General features: G+C 49.5%; 1 protein-coding gene across 2 annotated transcripts in view; it reads left to right on the top strand.

Annotated features, from left to right (window-relative positions):
• Positions 1-8696, top strand: part of WNT7A (Wnt family member 7A) — a 57908-nt gene extending 49212 nt beyond the window's left edge. For both annotated transcript variants that reach the window (XM_045385705.3, XM_005547886.5), the window contains exon 4: positions 7821-8696. In XM_045385705.3, the coding sequence (XP_045241640.2) occupies positions 7821-8300 (480 nt within the window). In that variant the 3' untranslated portion in view covers positions 8301-8696. The remainder of the gene's footprint in view (positions 1-7820) is intronic.
• The last annotated feature ends 7052 nt before the right edge of the window (positions 8697-15748 follow it).

The following is a 15748-nucleotide window of genomic DNA, read 5'->3' as shown; positions in this document are numbered from 1 at the left end:
GACATGCTCTGTTTCTTTCCATCTGCTGAGGCATAGTCCAGTTCTGAAAACTGTATACCAAGACCATCCCCTCCTTTATTGTGGGCATTAGGCCTTAGTTAATATGGCCCCAGAGTGTTGGCTTTTCAGTAGCCTCTTAGCTTATATTGAACTTGTGGTCAATTTCAATCTTTCTCAGTCTCTCCCATACTGTGATTTTGCAATCAATTTTTTAGATATCAAAAATTGTAGATGTTCAGCCTTCTGGCTGGTTTCAGCCACTTGTTTTATTCTGTGGAAGGGATTGAAGTCTGCCTGGCACTTCACTCACATTATCCTCTGTAGATGCCTGAGCTAACTGGAGTCAGATTTCAGTAGCACCAAAAGACCCTTCTACTCTCCAGATGCCCCTCTTTCTGGCCACTCACCGTGCCTGAAATGTCCTCATTATGTGCTCAACATGTGCTCTTCCTTAAGCCTGCTCCCTCTTCCAGTTCTCTGTCTCTGTTTCCCAATCTGAAATGCCTTTTCCCCATCTCCCTGAGTTTGGCCAATTCTAATTTATCCCTCCTGTTATCTGACTTCAGCTCAGCCCTGGCCTTCTTGGCACACAGAAGCAGCTCCCATGGGTTCAAGTTTCCTTCTCTGTCACTTTCACTCCTTCATAGCACTTACCAGTGTATGATTAGACTCGGGGGAATTATTAATTCCACAGCTACTTCTGGTTTGGAATCACAAGCTCAGAGGTGGCAAGGATTGCAAACTCAGGGAAGGTGGGGACCAGAAGCTCAGAGAAAACCGGAGCAGCACCTGCTTGTGTCATAGTCTTCCTGGGAACTCCCCAGCAGGGGTGACGCCAAATAGCACAGAGTAGGTCCTCATTGTAAAACAGGTGCATGAGTGAATGCATACATGGACAGACACGCCCTAGGTCTCGTTCCCCTTGCAAACACGAGGCAGCACCGTTTGCATGCGAGGCTCTTCATCAAAGGCTGGGGATTTCAAGGTGAATTACCTGGCCTGGGGCCTGAGGAGTGTGGCCGGTGGGGTTCTCTGGAAGCGGACGCTGAGATGGAGTTTCAGGTCCCAGCTATTTATTGGGAATCTGCATAAAGGGGAAGAGGAGGAGCAGGGTTGGGCAAATGGAGGACTCACACTTGGATGCTGGCCCAGCAAAGCCTTGATGGGGAGTGCTGGACTTGGTCCTGCCCATTACGTTGGACTGCCTCTGGCTAAAATGGCCTCTCTTGGCCCCCAGATGCAGGGCCCCACACCCTGAAGGATCTGACAGCTGGAGGCTGTGCGCTCATCACACTCCCAGGCCAGCGGTGTGTTGGAAACCACTCCTATGGGCTGGAAGACCCACTACTAAATATTCACGGATTTGTCAGTTGTTAAACTGTTGGTAGCTTAAAGTCAGCCATGGTGGGAACATTTAATTTATTCCTCAGAAATTGGGAAACACCACATAACAGGGCTTTTTGTTGTTGTTGTTGTTGTTTTTGAGAGCCAGTTTGAGCAACATACCACTACTTGTAGCTATGAAGCAAGTCCTCCCTTGGAGGGCAATTGGCCTGGGGAATGCTGACATATAGGCAGATCATCACAGTGCTAAGGAGACAAGGACTCTAACAGCACAGGTCAGCCATGGAAACCATGAGGGAGACACTGTCTATCCTGACAATCAGAGAAGGCTTTGTGAGGAGGTGACTTTTTTCCTGACATGGCAGAATAATCAAACACTACAAAAGACAATCCCGTGAAAAGTAAGACTCCCGTTTGTCCACCTGGTCCCCTGGCACTGGTGTCCTCCACAGAGACAGCTGCTCTTACCAATTCCCCTCATATAATTCCAGAAATACCCTGTGCTCTTACAAGCATACGTGTATGAGTCTTGTTTCTCATACAAACAAGCTCCCATGCTGCAAGCCTTTCTGTACCTTGCTTTGCCCTCTTAACCATGGACCTTGCAGTGTCCTTGGTTAGTGAGTAAGAGCCATCTCATTCTCTTTAGCAGCTATAGGGCTTTCCAGCTTATAGATGTGCCATAATTTACATAACCAGTCCCCACTGGTGGATCTTCAGATTCTTTTGGCCTTTGGATATTTCAGATAAGGTCTCTGTGAGGCTCTTTGACATTTTGCACAAGTACAAGCCTCCCCGCAGGGTACATATTCAGTAGTGGAATTATTGGGCCATCGTCTGTAATGGTGATAAAGATTGGCCTTCCAGATAAGGAACAGCAGGTGCAGGGCCGAGAGGCATGGAAGGGGTGAGGTTGCTCAAGCGGAGGCGGCTGCTGTGGAGACAGCATGGGCCTGGAGGCCAGGAGGGTGGGGCTCAGCTTGGCCCTGCCACAGAGGAGCCAGGTGTATCCACTGTGGTCATGGCTGGATGCCACAGGCACATTCAGACTGGGAAATTAAGGAGAGTTTAGAAAGAGACCACTGTCCAATGACCGATGGATGCGTGGACAAAATGTGGCATACCTGTACCATGGAATGTTATTCAGCCATGAAAAGGAAAAGAATTCTAACACATGCTACAACATGCACAGACCCTGAACACTTTATGCTTAGGGAAGGAAGCTGGAGACAGAAAATGCCACATACTCTGTGATTCCGTTTATAGAATAGATCTGTCTAGAACAGACAGATCTACAAAGACAGCAGGTAGATTAGTGGCTGCCTGGGACTGGGAAAAGGGGAAATGGGGAATGACTGCAATGGGTATGGGATTTCTTTTGGGGGGTGACTAAAATGTTCCAGAATTTGATTGTAATGATAATTGTACAACTCTGAATATACTAAAAGCTGCTGAATTGTACACTTTTGATAGGTGAATTGTATGGTATGTGAATTGTACTGCAGTAAAGCTGTTTTAAAAAAGAAAGAATTTGCTAACAAAAGAGGACAAAAGTAAAGTAACCCAAAGAGTTGGTGCAGCACCCTGGGGCTGGCTACACTGGGGAGCGGTTACTCCTTAGGCCCAAAGACAGGGGAGGCTGAACTGCTAGAATCCTGGGGCTGTAGAGAGAGGACTTCCCAGCAAGAGCTGTGACCTGTGATAGGGGTGTGCAGACATCCTGAAGGGCCCAGCAGGGAGCAAGCAGGGGAAATAACTCCCAGAACGTTTCTCCTGCCCTCTGATTTCCTGCCAGTGCCTTCCACTGGTCAAACCACCTGGAAGGGCCTACTGAGGACAGACACCAGATTCACAGATTTACTTCCTTATTTATTTTTCACATGTATTGTGAAATCTCAGCATCACAAGATGGCAAAATGGCAAACTCTAGCAGTTTCATGCAGCTGGTCTTTAACCTTTAACCCAATGGTGCAGCCACCAATATAAAATACTGACATTCTGCCAGCTGCTCCAAGCCCCTCGATTGTCCCCCACCTTTGCCATGGCTTTACCTGGAATCCTCTCGACTTCACCTATATCCAGCAATGGAGGGTTGATACCTGGCTAGCCTAGCAGAGCCTGTGGGACCCTGAACATTCAACTGACAATTGCTCAGGCCTGGGGCATACTGCTTGTGGAGTGATTTGAATGCACCCCCTTGGTGAATTACCTTCAGGCGTTTTCTGCACACCTGCTGTATGCCAGTCACTGGGAAGCTGCATGGAGCCGTGTTATCTTAGAGCCTGAGCCTGAAAGCCCTCAGACCTCCTGACACTGAAGCACAGAGCCCAGGCTCTTCAAGTGGGGAAGGGAGCTCAGAAGTCTCCTCAGGCAGCTCAGAAGCCTGGCCTCAAGCAGTAGGGTGCAAAGAGTGCAGCTTTGTCCCTCACACACTTCCTCTGCTGTTGTCCCCTGCCTCAGAGAGAGGGCTGGGTGCCTGTCTGGTGGCCAGCCCTGTCCAGGCAGCTGTGATTATGCCTGGCTTAATGTGGACATAATGCAGTCACTGCAGCTCTCAAAATGCAGAGTATGCAGGGCTAGCGGGCTGGATGCCACCTGATCAGGGCCCATTCAATGCCACCATGGCATCAGGCCATCAATGGCCTCAGAGGAACAGGGAGGCCACATTCAGGGGTCCAAGAGGGGCAGGAGGAGCAGCGACCCCCCATCCAGGACACAGGAGCCGCTTTCTGCACTAGGGCCATTGCTTAGGGCCTACCATGGTAGTAGCCCCCAGTATCACAGATGTGGAAATACAGGAAAGCCTTGGTATTGCTTTCCCATGAAAACCTTCCAGGGTCTTCCCGTCGCCTTTTTAAAGAAAACCACTTTTCTGAGGTATAATTCACATGCCATACAGTGTCACCACTTAAAGTAAGCAATTCAATGGTTTTTAATATATATTTGCAGATATGTGCAACCATCAGCACAATCAATTTTACATTATTTTCATCACCTCATAAAGAAATCTGTACCCATTAGCTGCCACTCCCCATTTCCCTTCTTCTCTGCAACCACTAATCTCCCATGTGTCATTATGGATCTGCCTATTCTAGGCATTGCATGTAAATGGAATCACATGATATGTGGCCTTTTGCATCTGGCTACTTTCACTTAGCATATAATGTTTTCAAGGCTCATCCACATTGTAGCATGTGTCAGTACTTCATTCCTTTTTATGGCTGAATAACATTCCATTGTATACCTCATTTTGCTTATCTGTTAATAGTTAAGGGAGTTATTCCTCTCACTTTTTAGCTGTTATGAATACTACTGCTATGAGCAATCATGTACTCATTTTATTGTGGACATGTTTTCATTTCTCTTGGGCATACACCTAGGGGTGGAATTGTTGAGTCACACATTCTGTGTCTAACATTCTGAGGAGCTGCCAGACTGTTTTCCAGAGTGTCTGCCTCATTTCCGATGCCCGCCAGCAGTGCAGGAGGGTTCTGATGGCTCCACACCCTCGCCGACACTTGTTATTGTCTTAGCCTCCTAGTGAGTGTAAAGGAGCATGTCGTTGTGGTTTTGATTTGCCTTTTCTTGGGGACCAGTGCTACTAAACATCTTCTCATGTGCTTGTTGGCCATTGATTGTATCCATTGCATTTTTATAAATTGAGATATTGCTTATGTGAAAAAGGTACACAGAGCATCCCTGTTCACTTAAAAGAATAGTTACAAAACATGATCCATGTAACCATAACCCATATCAAGGAGCAGAATATTGCCAGGACCCCCAGAAGACCGCTGGGTGCCCCTGGCCAACCACAGCCCCTCCCCGCCCTGGGAATAACCTTGTCTTGATATTGGTGGATGGGCTTCTAAACAATACAGTCCACTTTTGTCTGCCTTTGACCTTGATCCAAATGAAATCACTCTGTGGAAATCATTTCTGGCTTGCTTCTGTCCCTCCACACTGTGTTTCTGAGTTAGTCTCTGTCAGTGTGGCTTGCTAGAGCTGTTCATTGTCATTGCCTTATTGTGTTCCATTGAAATGCACATGCTGTGGCTTATCCACTCACTGTGGATGGTCATCTGGATGGTGCCCAGGTCAGAGCGATTATGAACATTGCTGTGTGGACATTCTTGAACCTGTTTCCTTTGCACACACAGTGATTCTCTAGGGTATGTGTCTTGGAAATTGAAGGTCTGAGTCATAGGCATGTGTATCCTCAGCCTTACTAGATACTGGAAAACAGGTTTCTAACATACATGTACCACCTTTGCATGCCTCCAGCAGTGCCTGAGTGCTCCAGGTGCTCCATATGCCCGCCAACACTCAGTATTGTCAGAATCCATTTTGAGCATCCCCCAGGTATCTCTATGTCAAAGCCTCCAGCTCAACTGGGCCTGAGTGCATCAGAAACACCTGCCTAACTCTGCCCCCAATTGTGTCATCACACCTCCAAGCCTTTGCTCTTTCTCCTACTTCTTAAGCCAAGGCAGAAAAGCAGGCTGGAGACCTAGGAACTATCCCCTCACTGACAATCAAAAGGGACATCTGTGTTGTTTTGGGGACACAGATTTGTGGGACGTAGCCTGCATTTGAACGGGCTGCTCATCCAACATGGGCTGTGTGTGGGGGGGTCCCGGGAGAGTGCTGCCTACAGGAGGCACTCTGTGATGCCAGGTGTTCTAGAACCAGAGCCTTCAACCAGCCAGTCCTGTTCCTGAACACTCTGGATGGAGGGATCACTGGCTTATTTGATTGCAGATACTGAGGTTGAAATGTGATAGCACTCCCTCCCTGGTGGTTCTATTGACCAAACACTGGTCACCTCTCCTGGAAGCAGAGCTCTTAGGGCCAGGAAGACCCTGAACATGAACCCAATCCTCAGAGACAGGAACTTAATCTTGTCACCTGGGTATCCCCAGCATCCTGAACAGGCTCAGGGCCAGAGGCAAGACTAGTGAGTATTTTTTGCATGTCTGATTCCGTTCCAGCACCCTAATTTTCTCAGAAAAGATGGAATTGTCTTCACTATATGTTAGAGTTAAGGAAACTGAGACCCAGAGAAGAAGCGTCACATGGGAACTAAGTGGCAGCAGACACTCAGTTCACCCCTCAGCTCCAAGCCCCTTGCCTCAGAATGTCTCACAGACCAGCTCTGAGACTTAGTTGAACCTCGAGGTTTTTTTTCTGTAAAAAGTAGTCAATCATACTGGCTTCACAGAATTAATAAGATGCCATACATAAAAGCATGGGCCCAGTGTGTGTGCAGGGGGTTAATAAATGTCCACCCACTTACCCCTTCCTCCAGTCATTCTTTCATGACATAACAGGCAAAAGCAATTTGACAATCTGAATGAAGGATAATAAAAATGCTCACACACGGTGACCCAGCAACTGTGCCCACCGGGAAATCTCCATCTCCATGCCTGGTACACAGCAGGAGCTCAATTCGTGTCTTAGGATGGAGGAGGAAGGAAGAGAAGCTTTAGTCCCAAGATATTTCTTTATAGTTGAAAAAGGAAGAAAGGGGTGGAGGGAGGAAGGAAGGAAGAAAAGTGAGAGAAAGAAATAAAAACAATTTTTTAAAGTACCCTGAAAATCATCTGAATATGCTGTACTCTGGGTGCTGGGTAAAATGTTGCCTTCTCCTGTTGCTGGGCTATTCTAAAACAAAGGTAAGCAAAATATGGCTCATGGCCCAACTCTAGTCCACTGTCTTTGTAGGTGAATAAAGTTTAAATGAAAAGCATCCGCTATTCAATTCTTGAACTTCATATAAATGGAATCATAAAGTATGTCCTCTTTGGTGTCCAACTTCTTCCACTCAACATTACCTTTTTTTTTTTTTTTTTTTTTAGACGGAGTCTCGCTCTGTCGCCCAGGCTGGAGTGCAGTGGTGTGATCTCGACTCACTGCAAGCTTCGTCTCCCAGGTTCACACCATTCTCCTGCCTCAGCCTCCTGAGTAACTGGGACTACAGGCTCCCGCCACCATGCTTGGCTAATTTTTTGTATTTTTTTTTTTTTTAGTAGAGACCGGGTTTCACTGTGTTAGCCAGGATGGTCTCGATCCCCTGACCTCATGATCCACCCGCCTCGGCCTCCCAAAGTGCTGGGATTACAGGCGTGAGCCACCGCGCCCGGCCAACATTACCTCTTAAAGATCCACTCTTTGTGCATGTGTGAGCAATTCATTCTTTCTCCTTGCTGTGTAGTATTTCATTGTATGGGTATAATTAGGCACTATCGTTATCCCCATTCTACACATGGGGAAACTACTGCACAGAGGGCTGAAGTGGCTTGCACAGCACAAAGGCTGGAGTGAGAGGGTCTGGAATCCAGGTCTGAGTTTCCTACACCAGAAAGAAAAAACTAAAGCCAGACCCAGATAGGTGGGGCAGGGGTAGGGGGATCTGGGGGCTGCATTTGGCCTTGGCGTGCAGTGACCTGTGCTGTGCTCTTCCCCGCCCTCCCCTGCAGATCCTGGAGGAGAACATGAAGCTGGAATGTAAGTGCCACGGCGTGTCAGGCTCGTGCACCACCAAGACGTGCTGGACCACACTGCCACAGTTTCGGGAGCTGGGCTACGTGCTCAAGGACAAGTACAACGAGGCCGTTCACGTGGAGCCTGTGCGTGCCAGCCGCAACAAGAGGCCCACCTTCCTGAAGATCAAGAAGCCACTGTCATACCGCAAGCCCATGGACACGGACCTGGTGTACATCGAGAAGTCACCCAACTACTGCGAGGAGGACCCGGTGACCGGCAGTGTGGGCACCCAGGGCCGCGCCTGCAACAAGACGGCCCCCCAGGCCAGCGGCTGTGACCTCATGTGCTGTGGGCGTGGCTACAACACCCACCAGTACGCCCGCGTGTGGCAGTGCAACTGTAAGTTCCACTGGTGCTGCTATGTCAAGTGCAACACGTGCAGCGAGCGCACGGAGATGTACACGTGCAAGTGAGCCCTGTGTGCACACCACCCTCCCACTGCAAGTCAGATTGCTGGGAGGACCGGACCGTTTCCAAGCTGCGGGCTCCCTGGCAGGTCACTGCCTGGATCTTCACAGGGAACCGCAGGAATGCTGAGCTTGTCTTTTCTGCTGAGGAGGGTACTTTTCCTGGGTTTCCTGCAGGCATCTGTGGGGGAAAAAAAAAATCTCTCAGAACCCTCGACTATTCTGTTCCACACCCAATGCTGCTCCACCCTCCCCCAGACACAGCCCAGGTCCCTCCGCGGCTAGAGCGAAGCCTTTTGCAGCAGGAACTCTGGACCCCTGGGCCTCATCATAGCAATATTTAACAATTTATTCTGATAAAATAATATTAATTTATTTAATTAAAAAGAATTCTTCCACCTCGTCGGGATCCGTTTTCTGCAATCAAAGTGAACTGCTTGCTTTCCTAGCGGGATGATTTTGTTGCTAGGACAAGGAGCCATGTAGAAGTATACATAACTATTCTTAATGCAGATATTTCTACTAGTTGATTTTGCAAGTACCCCCCTTGCAGCACTAGATGTTTAAGTACAAGAGCAGATATCCTTTATACATATATAGATATATACACACACACATTTATATATATATATATATATATATTTTTTTTTTTTTTTTTTTTTTTTTTTTTTTTTTTTGCTCTTTGCTGCTACTTATCCAGAAATTTAAGCTGGTCCAGATTTGGAGATGTTTTTTCCAGAGTATGTTTCCCATCCTTTTGCCCTCCCTAGTTCAAACTTCACCATTAGAAAAATCCAGTTTGGAATATATATAGAGAGGAAAAATAATAATAAATTCCCAGCAGTTTCCATCTTTCAGAAAGTGAGCCACCGGATAAGAGAGAATATTTTGTAAGAGACTATTTTTATATGAATATTTTATTTATATCGAGTCTGCTGTATCATTCCACAGCCTATGCTTCTTCTTAATTCTGGTACTCACTTTGGGGTAAGGAGGGGCGATGCCTGGTTGTGGGGTCAGGCCCCACGAGGCCCCTTACACAGCTGGATTCTTGAGTTCTATTTGCCAAGTGGGCACAAGATGCCCTGGATGCCTGGGGTTGAGGCGTCATCTCATCCATGTTAGCTGGGAAAGAAAGCAAATCCCCAGCCTCAGCCTGTTAAGTTCAGGCCTTTCAAGCAGGGCCACTGGGTGGTAGCCTCGAAATGAGTTACTGTGGTGGGTAGTCATTGTGCCCCTCACAGGGACTTCACCATCATTATGCAGCAGAGGCCAGTTCAGGGAGCCCCACACCTCACCAAGACACTAGCCATTGCCTGTGTGTCCTGGAAGGTGAGATGCAGTCCTCAGATGAGGGGACCCAGAGCAGGAGGGGTGAGGGGCCGATGAGCAGCCAGGCCCAGCGGAGCTTCCTGGATATCCTGCTCCCAAGGCCAAGCAGCAGGGAGAGGTTCGGGGAAGGCCACTTTGCTTTGGGTCCAGCTACACCCAGAGCCTCAGCCTAGAAAACTGTCCTCCAGCAGGCTGGGGGTGTTCTAAGATGTGTCCATTTGCATTTCCAGTATGTGTGTTTACTGTAGCTCCTTAGGGACTTGGGGGTAGTCACGTGACTTTGCATCTTGCAGTGCCTCCGCCGTACTCGTGTGTGTATGTGTCTGTGTGTTTCTGTGCTACCCAAGTATCTGTTTCTCTCCATGTGCCTGGGAGATCAGGTCTCAGGCATGGAGCTGCGTGCCTTTGCATCTGCTGCTCCCCAGGGTCTCTGCTTGCATGTGAGGGCTGGTGGTGTGAGGCAGACAGCAGAGATTGTGTGTGATTGTGTTGAACCACCAAGAGATGGCACCTCTGAACTCTGTACCCACACCCATGGGTGAAAACCAGAAACCTCTGAGACCACAGCATAGCCCTGTGGCCCCACCTACTGGGAGCCCCTCAGTATCGAGGCTGTGTCTGACTCCTCAATGTCCACACTGAGCCTGGATCACAGCATGGGCAAATAAAAGTGACTGGTTGGTTGCATGGTTTCTTCTCTTGGACATTTTTTTTTCCATTTTTCTTTAACTTGGGTGTCTGGAGGAGTGGGCATGTGAAGGGTCCATGGAGTGAATGGATGGAGGGATGGATGAATGTGTGAGTAGGTAGGTGAACGGGTGGATGTGTGGATGGATAAGTAGGTGGGGTGGGTGGATGGATAAATGGATGGATGGGTAGATGGATAGATGAAGGGATAAACAGATGGGTGGATGGATAGATAAGTGAGTGGATGAATGGATGAATAGATGGGAAAGTGGGTGGGTGGATGAGGTAGGTACACCTATGGATAGGGAGCTGAGGAGTTTCTTGGGAGTCTGCAGGTCACATTTTATCTTTGCTTTGGAAAACCTACCAGATCTGCCATGAGCAGGATGGCTTCCCAACCCTGCAACCCTTCTGCTTCTGGCCTCCTTGGCACCTGGGAATGGGGAGATTCTGACCAGCTCCCCCACATGAGTGTTCAGTGATAGTCATGTAAACACAATCTCAGAAGAGTCATCCCTGTGTCCTCCCTCACCGTGGGTTCCCAACTCGGGCCTGCCCTCTCTCTGGTGCCCTGCTCAGCTGTGCTCTGAGCCCCAGTTTCTCCACCTGTGAAATCAGAATAATAACACCTACCTCACAGGGCTGTTGTGAGGACCCTCCCAGTAATGACTGTATGGCACTTTGAGTTGCAAAGCAACGGATGAATGCTAAATATTATTATTAATTATTATCACTATTCTCTCTGCAACTACGGGATTCTTCAAACATGGCTTATGGTAATAAATATTTGGTTCTGCATTGGGCAGAGGTATCCACCAGCCCCTTTGGTCTATTCCTAAAGTGGCTTTTCAACTAAACTGACATTGCAAAGGCCAAAATCATTAGAGGCTGAACCAAAAACACCAGAAAGCCCAGGACTATAGTGATGAGAACCCAGACACTAGGGGTCTTAGCAGGAACCAAGTCTCAGAAAGTAAGCTGCTCAACACAAGGGCAATTTTGCCACATGGGAATGTGGGCCTCTTCATGGTCAGATCCTCTGATTTTTCAAGAAAGGACAAACATCCAGGTTTTTAAGTAAAATATCCCACTTTTTCAGTACGTTGACAAACACCATGACGAACACCATGACAAAAACATGACTGTGGGCTGAACTTGGCCTTCACGCCACCAGCGTACAGTCTCTGACTTGGACCCATCTCTTGTTTTAGAACTGGAGAAACTGAGGCCCAGAGAGGGCCAGGGCTTTACTCAAGGCCACACAGCAAATTTGGCAGAAAGAAAACCAAGTTCAGGACGTGTGCCTCCCTGGGAGGCACCAACATAGTGCACCAATGGAGGCAGCAAAATAATTTGAGGGAAGGGGTTAAGGGGGTAAAGTTCTTAGACACACACACACACACACACACACACACACGCACACACACACATGCAGCCTCTGGACTTGAGTTTAAAACTATCTCAGGGCTTCATGAAGCAGGAACTGGGCTTTCCCAAAGGCCCTGAGGAGATGAGCCAGTGCCTGAACCTCTCTGCAGAGAGTGCCCTGCCAACTGGCAAGGGAACCTGTCAGCAAGACCTGGGTCAGAACAGACCTGGGGAGGCTTTTCCCATCCAAGGTCAGAACAGTCCTGGGGAGGCTTTTCCACTCAAGGGCAGGACATTCCTGGGGAGGCTTTTCCGACCCAAGGTCAGGACAGTCCTGGGGAGGCTTTTCCCACCTGAGGTCAGGACAGTCCTGGGGAGTCCTTTCCACCCGAGGTCAGGACAGTCCTGAGGAGGCTTTTCCACTCAAGGGCAGGACATTCCTGAGGAGGCTTTTCCCACCCAAGGTCAGGACAGTACTGGGGAGGCTTTTCCACCTGAGGTCAGGACAGTCCTGGGGAAGCTTTTCCCACCTGAGGTCAGGACAGTCCTGGGGAGTCCTTTCCACCCGAGGTCAGGACAGTCCTGAGGAGGCTTTTCCACTCAAGGGCAGGACATTCCTGAGGAGGCTTTTCCCACCCAAGGTCAGGACAGTACTGGGGAGGCTTTTCCACCTGAGGTCAGGACAGTCCTGGGGAAGCTTTTCCCACCTGAGGTCAGGACAGTCCTGGGGAGGCTTTTCCCACCTGAGGTGGGGCTGTCCCCTGCACACTTCAAGGCAAGTCTAAGACATGTTTCCTGAGACCCTAGGAAGCCTCTTGCTCCTGCTTCACAGATGACAACCAGTCTCAGGGAAGAGAAATTACCTCTTCAAGGCCCCACCACCCAGACTCAAGGGTAGGAAGGCTATAGTTTGGGCTGTCCCACATCATCTGAGCCATCATCACCTGAACCTTCTACCACTTCAAATAGAGGCTTGAGGAAGATAGAGATAAAAGGTTCAGGCTGTGGACCACACAGGCTGTCCATGCCAGATGCAGACTGCTATCGTCAACTTCCTCCCCATCACCAGGCACATTCAACAGGCTACCAAGCTCTGGCAGTTTCTCCCTGGGGCATCTCATGAGTTTTCTCACTGCCCATCACCTTCTTTGGCCACCATTGTCTCTTTCAGGTGAGAATCTGAAAGAATGTCAAGGCCTCCTCCAGGTCTCCCTGCTTCCACTCATACCCCATCAAGCCAGCCTCCAAGCTCTGGCCAGACCAACTCACACCACACCTGTCACCAGCCATGGCTCCCCATTGTCCTGTAGGTAAAGTCCAAGTTCCTTATCCCACAGTGACCTTGCACCTGCCATGCTGGCAGCCTTTTGCACAGCAGTAGCAATGGTGCCACTTAGGAGACAAGCACTCTGCCAGATGAGGTTCTAGCAGTTCTCATGCCCTCTCTTTCATCACCATACCCTATTTATCTCCAGCACAGAATTACTGTGGTCCCATTTCTCTGTACATCTTGTCCTTTGCTGTCTCCTCTGCCCAGAGCACTCACCTTTCTTTCCCCCACCTGACAAACTCCTCTGAAGACTCCTCTGAAGAGTCTGTTCGTGCTGCTGCAGGGAGGATGAGACCCAGGGTCACCCACATGCAGCCCTTGCCCACATTCTCTTCCTGGCCTGCTAGAATCTGAACTACACTCCCTGACGGTGCTCCAGAGCCTGCTACACGACCCACCCACGTGAAAATTCACTGATAGGCACAGGACTGGAACCCATGTCCCAGGCTCGATGACCAGGCTCCTTTCCTGCTTGGGGAATTGTGTCAGTGAGCTATGGTTGAATAACAAACTACCCCCAAACTCCCTGCCTCCAAACAATATGCATTGATCTTTGCTCATGAGTCCATGGGTGCACTGGGAACTTCTGGTCTCAACTGGGCTCTCTCACACAGCTATGGTCAGCTGTGGGTCAAGTAGGTGGCGCTGCTGAGCTTAGCAGAATCTTCCACATATTTTAGGGTCAGCTGTCTATAGGCTGCTGTAGGGTGGCTTCTGCTAGGACAACCAGAGCCTCTTCCACATGGTCTCATCCTCCAACAGGCTGGCCCAAGCTGGTTTCCATCAGGGGGAAGCACTCCAAAAGTGGGAGCAGATGCTGCAAGGCTTCTTGAGGCCTTAGCTCAGTACCATCACTACATTCGTTCTCCATGTCCCGCTGGCAAAAGCAAGTCCAGGCCAGCCCAGATTCAAGGTGTAGGGAAGCAGATGCCACCTCTTACCAGCAGGACCTGCCCAGCTACATAGCAAAGGGTGTGGGGACAGGGAGGGGAATGATTTCCCAGAATTCAACCACGGGACAGAAGGAGAGCTCCTTAGCACTGATGCTGTGGTGGTGACACAGGCACTCTGCTGTGTGGACCCCTCGAGTCTCAGCTGCTCACCCTGCCAGTTGTGCAGTCCTGGAGACAGTCATGGGTCTTGTCTTCTTCTATTCCATCCATCAACAAGCCCCATTGATTCAACCTCAAACTATCCCCAAATCTGAGCTCTCTCTGTCTGCACAGCCAGCAGCCATCTATGGGGCTGAGTCTGGCTGGCTTTTTGCCACTCCCAGCTCCTCTTGTTCTGGGCCATGTGACTGGGTTCTGGTTGATGGAGTAGAGGCAATGCACTCCATTTCCTGGCCCATCAACACCCCCAACACTCCTTACCCATGTGGGCCATGGGGTACCAGCTGTGAAGCCACAGAAGGAAGGGCTCTGGGTCCCTAACTGGCCACCTGGAGGAAAGTCAATCTGCTAGTCAGGAAATCTACAGGCAAGAAATACACGGCCGTGGGATCAAGGAATTCATTTGGTACAGCACAGAGCCCCTTTCTATCCAGGATCCAGCCTATCCCTCCTCCTTCTGTTCCTCTAACAAGCCAGCTTCCACCCTGCCTCTAGGCCTGTGCACATGCTGTTCCCTCTGGTCATCACATGGCTGGCTCTTTCTTGTGAATAGGGCTCTTGTCAAATGCCAACACTTCAGGATATACTCACAACCAACCTGGCTCCCAGCAACCCCTCACCTACTATTTTTGTTTCTTTGTGGCTCTTACCACTATCTGAAATGATACTTCTCCTTTGTTAGAGGCTTTACAGTATAGCGATGAAGAGCCTGGACCCTGGAGCCAGATGCCCTGGATTCACTCCTGGCTCTATTTACTGGCTGTGTGGTTTGGGACAAGTAACTTAACATCTCTGTGCCTGTTCTTCATCATTAGTAAAATGGGAAGAGTAATGGGATTATCACAGTGATTAAATGAGTTAATATATGTAAGTTGCTAAACATAGTGCCTGGCATGCCATGAGGGTGTGGAAGTGTGAGCTTTGCGTATTAATATGGTCATTAAGTTTCATGAGAGCAGGACTTTGTCTGTCTTTGTGGCTGCTGGGTTCCCAGTGCCAGCACACAGTTGGGGTTAATAAATATTTGTTGAATGAGAAAGAATGAGATCGGAGCCTGTTCCCAGACTCGCCAGGCCCCCTGCCTGGGCCCAGGCTCAGTGGCGGTGGGCTTGGGCGGGCGTCTGAGTGGAGAAGCTGGAGGACAAGCGGAGGGTCTGTCCTGAGGGCTGCCTGCTTGCCCAGGGGCCAGTGGGGGAGTGGACACAGATCAAGTCCCCTCGACGTGGTCACAGGCACATCTGCCCCATTGACAGGGCAGCCACCTGTTGCCACAACAACGCTTCTGGCCCCAGAAGAATGTGCTGGAGACAAAGGGAGAGCTCTGCAGCCACTCCCCAGCTTAGCCCCCGAGATGGCAAGCTGCCCTGACCCGAGAGAGTGTCACACCACGCATGTGCAATGCGCGCGCGCGTACACACACACACACACACACACACACACACAGAGTCACTGAGTAAGAGACCCAGAAGGAGCCACACAGCCCCAGGAGTGAGCAGACGCTCACAAAAGGAGGGACAAAGCTCTGACAGACCGCATAAGAGGCTTCAGAGACACACACGGGCCACCCCCAGGGGTACAAGTCACATGCACATAATGCACACCCGTCCAGACCAGGCCACAGACCA

The sequence above is a fragment of the Macaca fascicularis genome, chromosome 2 (genome assembly GCF_037993035.2).
Source record: "Macaca fascicularis isolate 582-1 chromosome 2, T2T-MFA8v1.1".
Classification (NCBI taxonomy): domain Eukaryota; kingdom Metazoa; phylum Chordata; class Mammalia; order Primates; family Cercopithecidae; genus Macaca; species Macaca fascicularis.
This window is presented reverse-complemented; position numbering and strand designations above follow the sequence as displayed.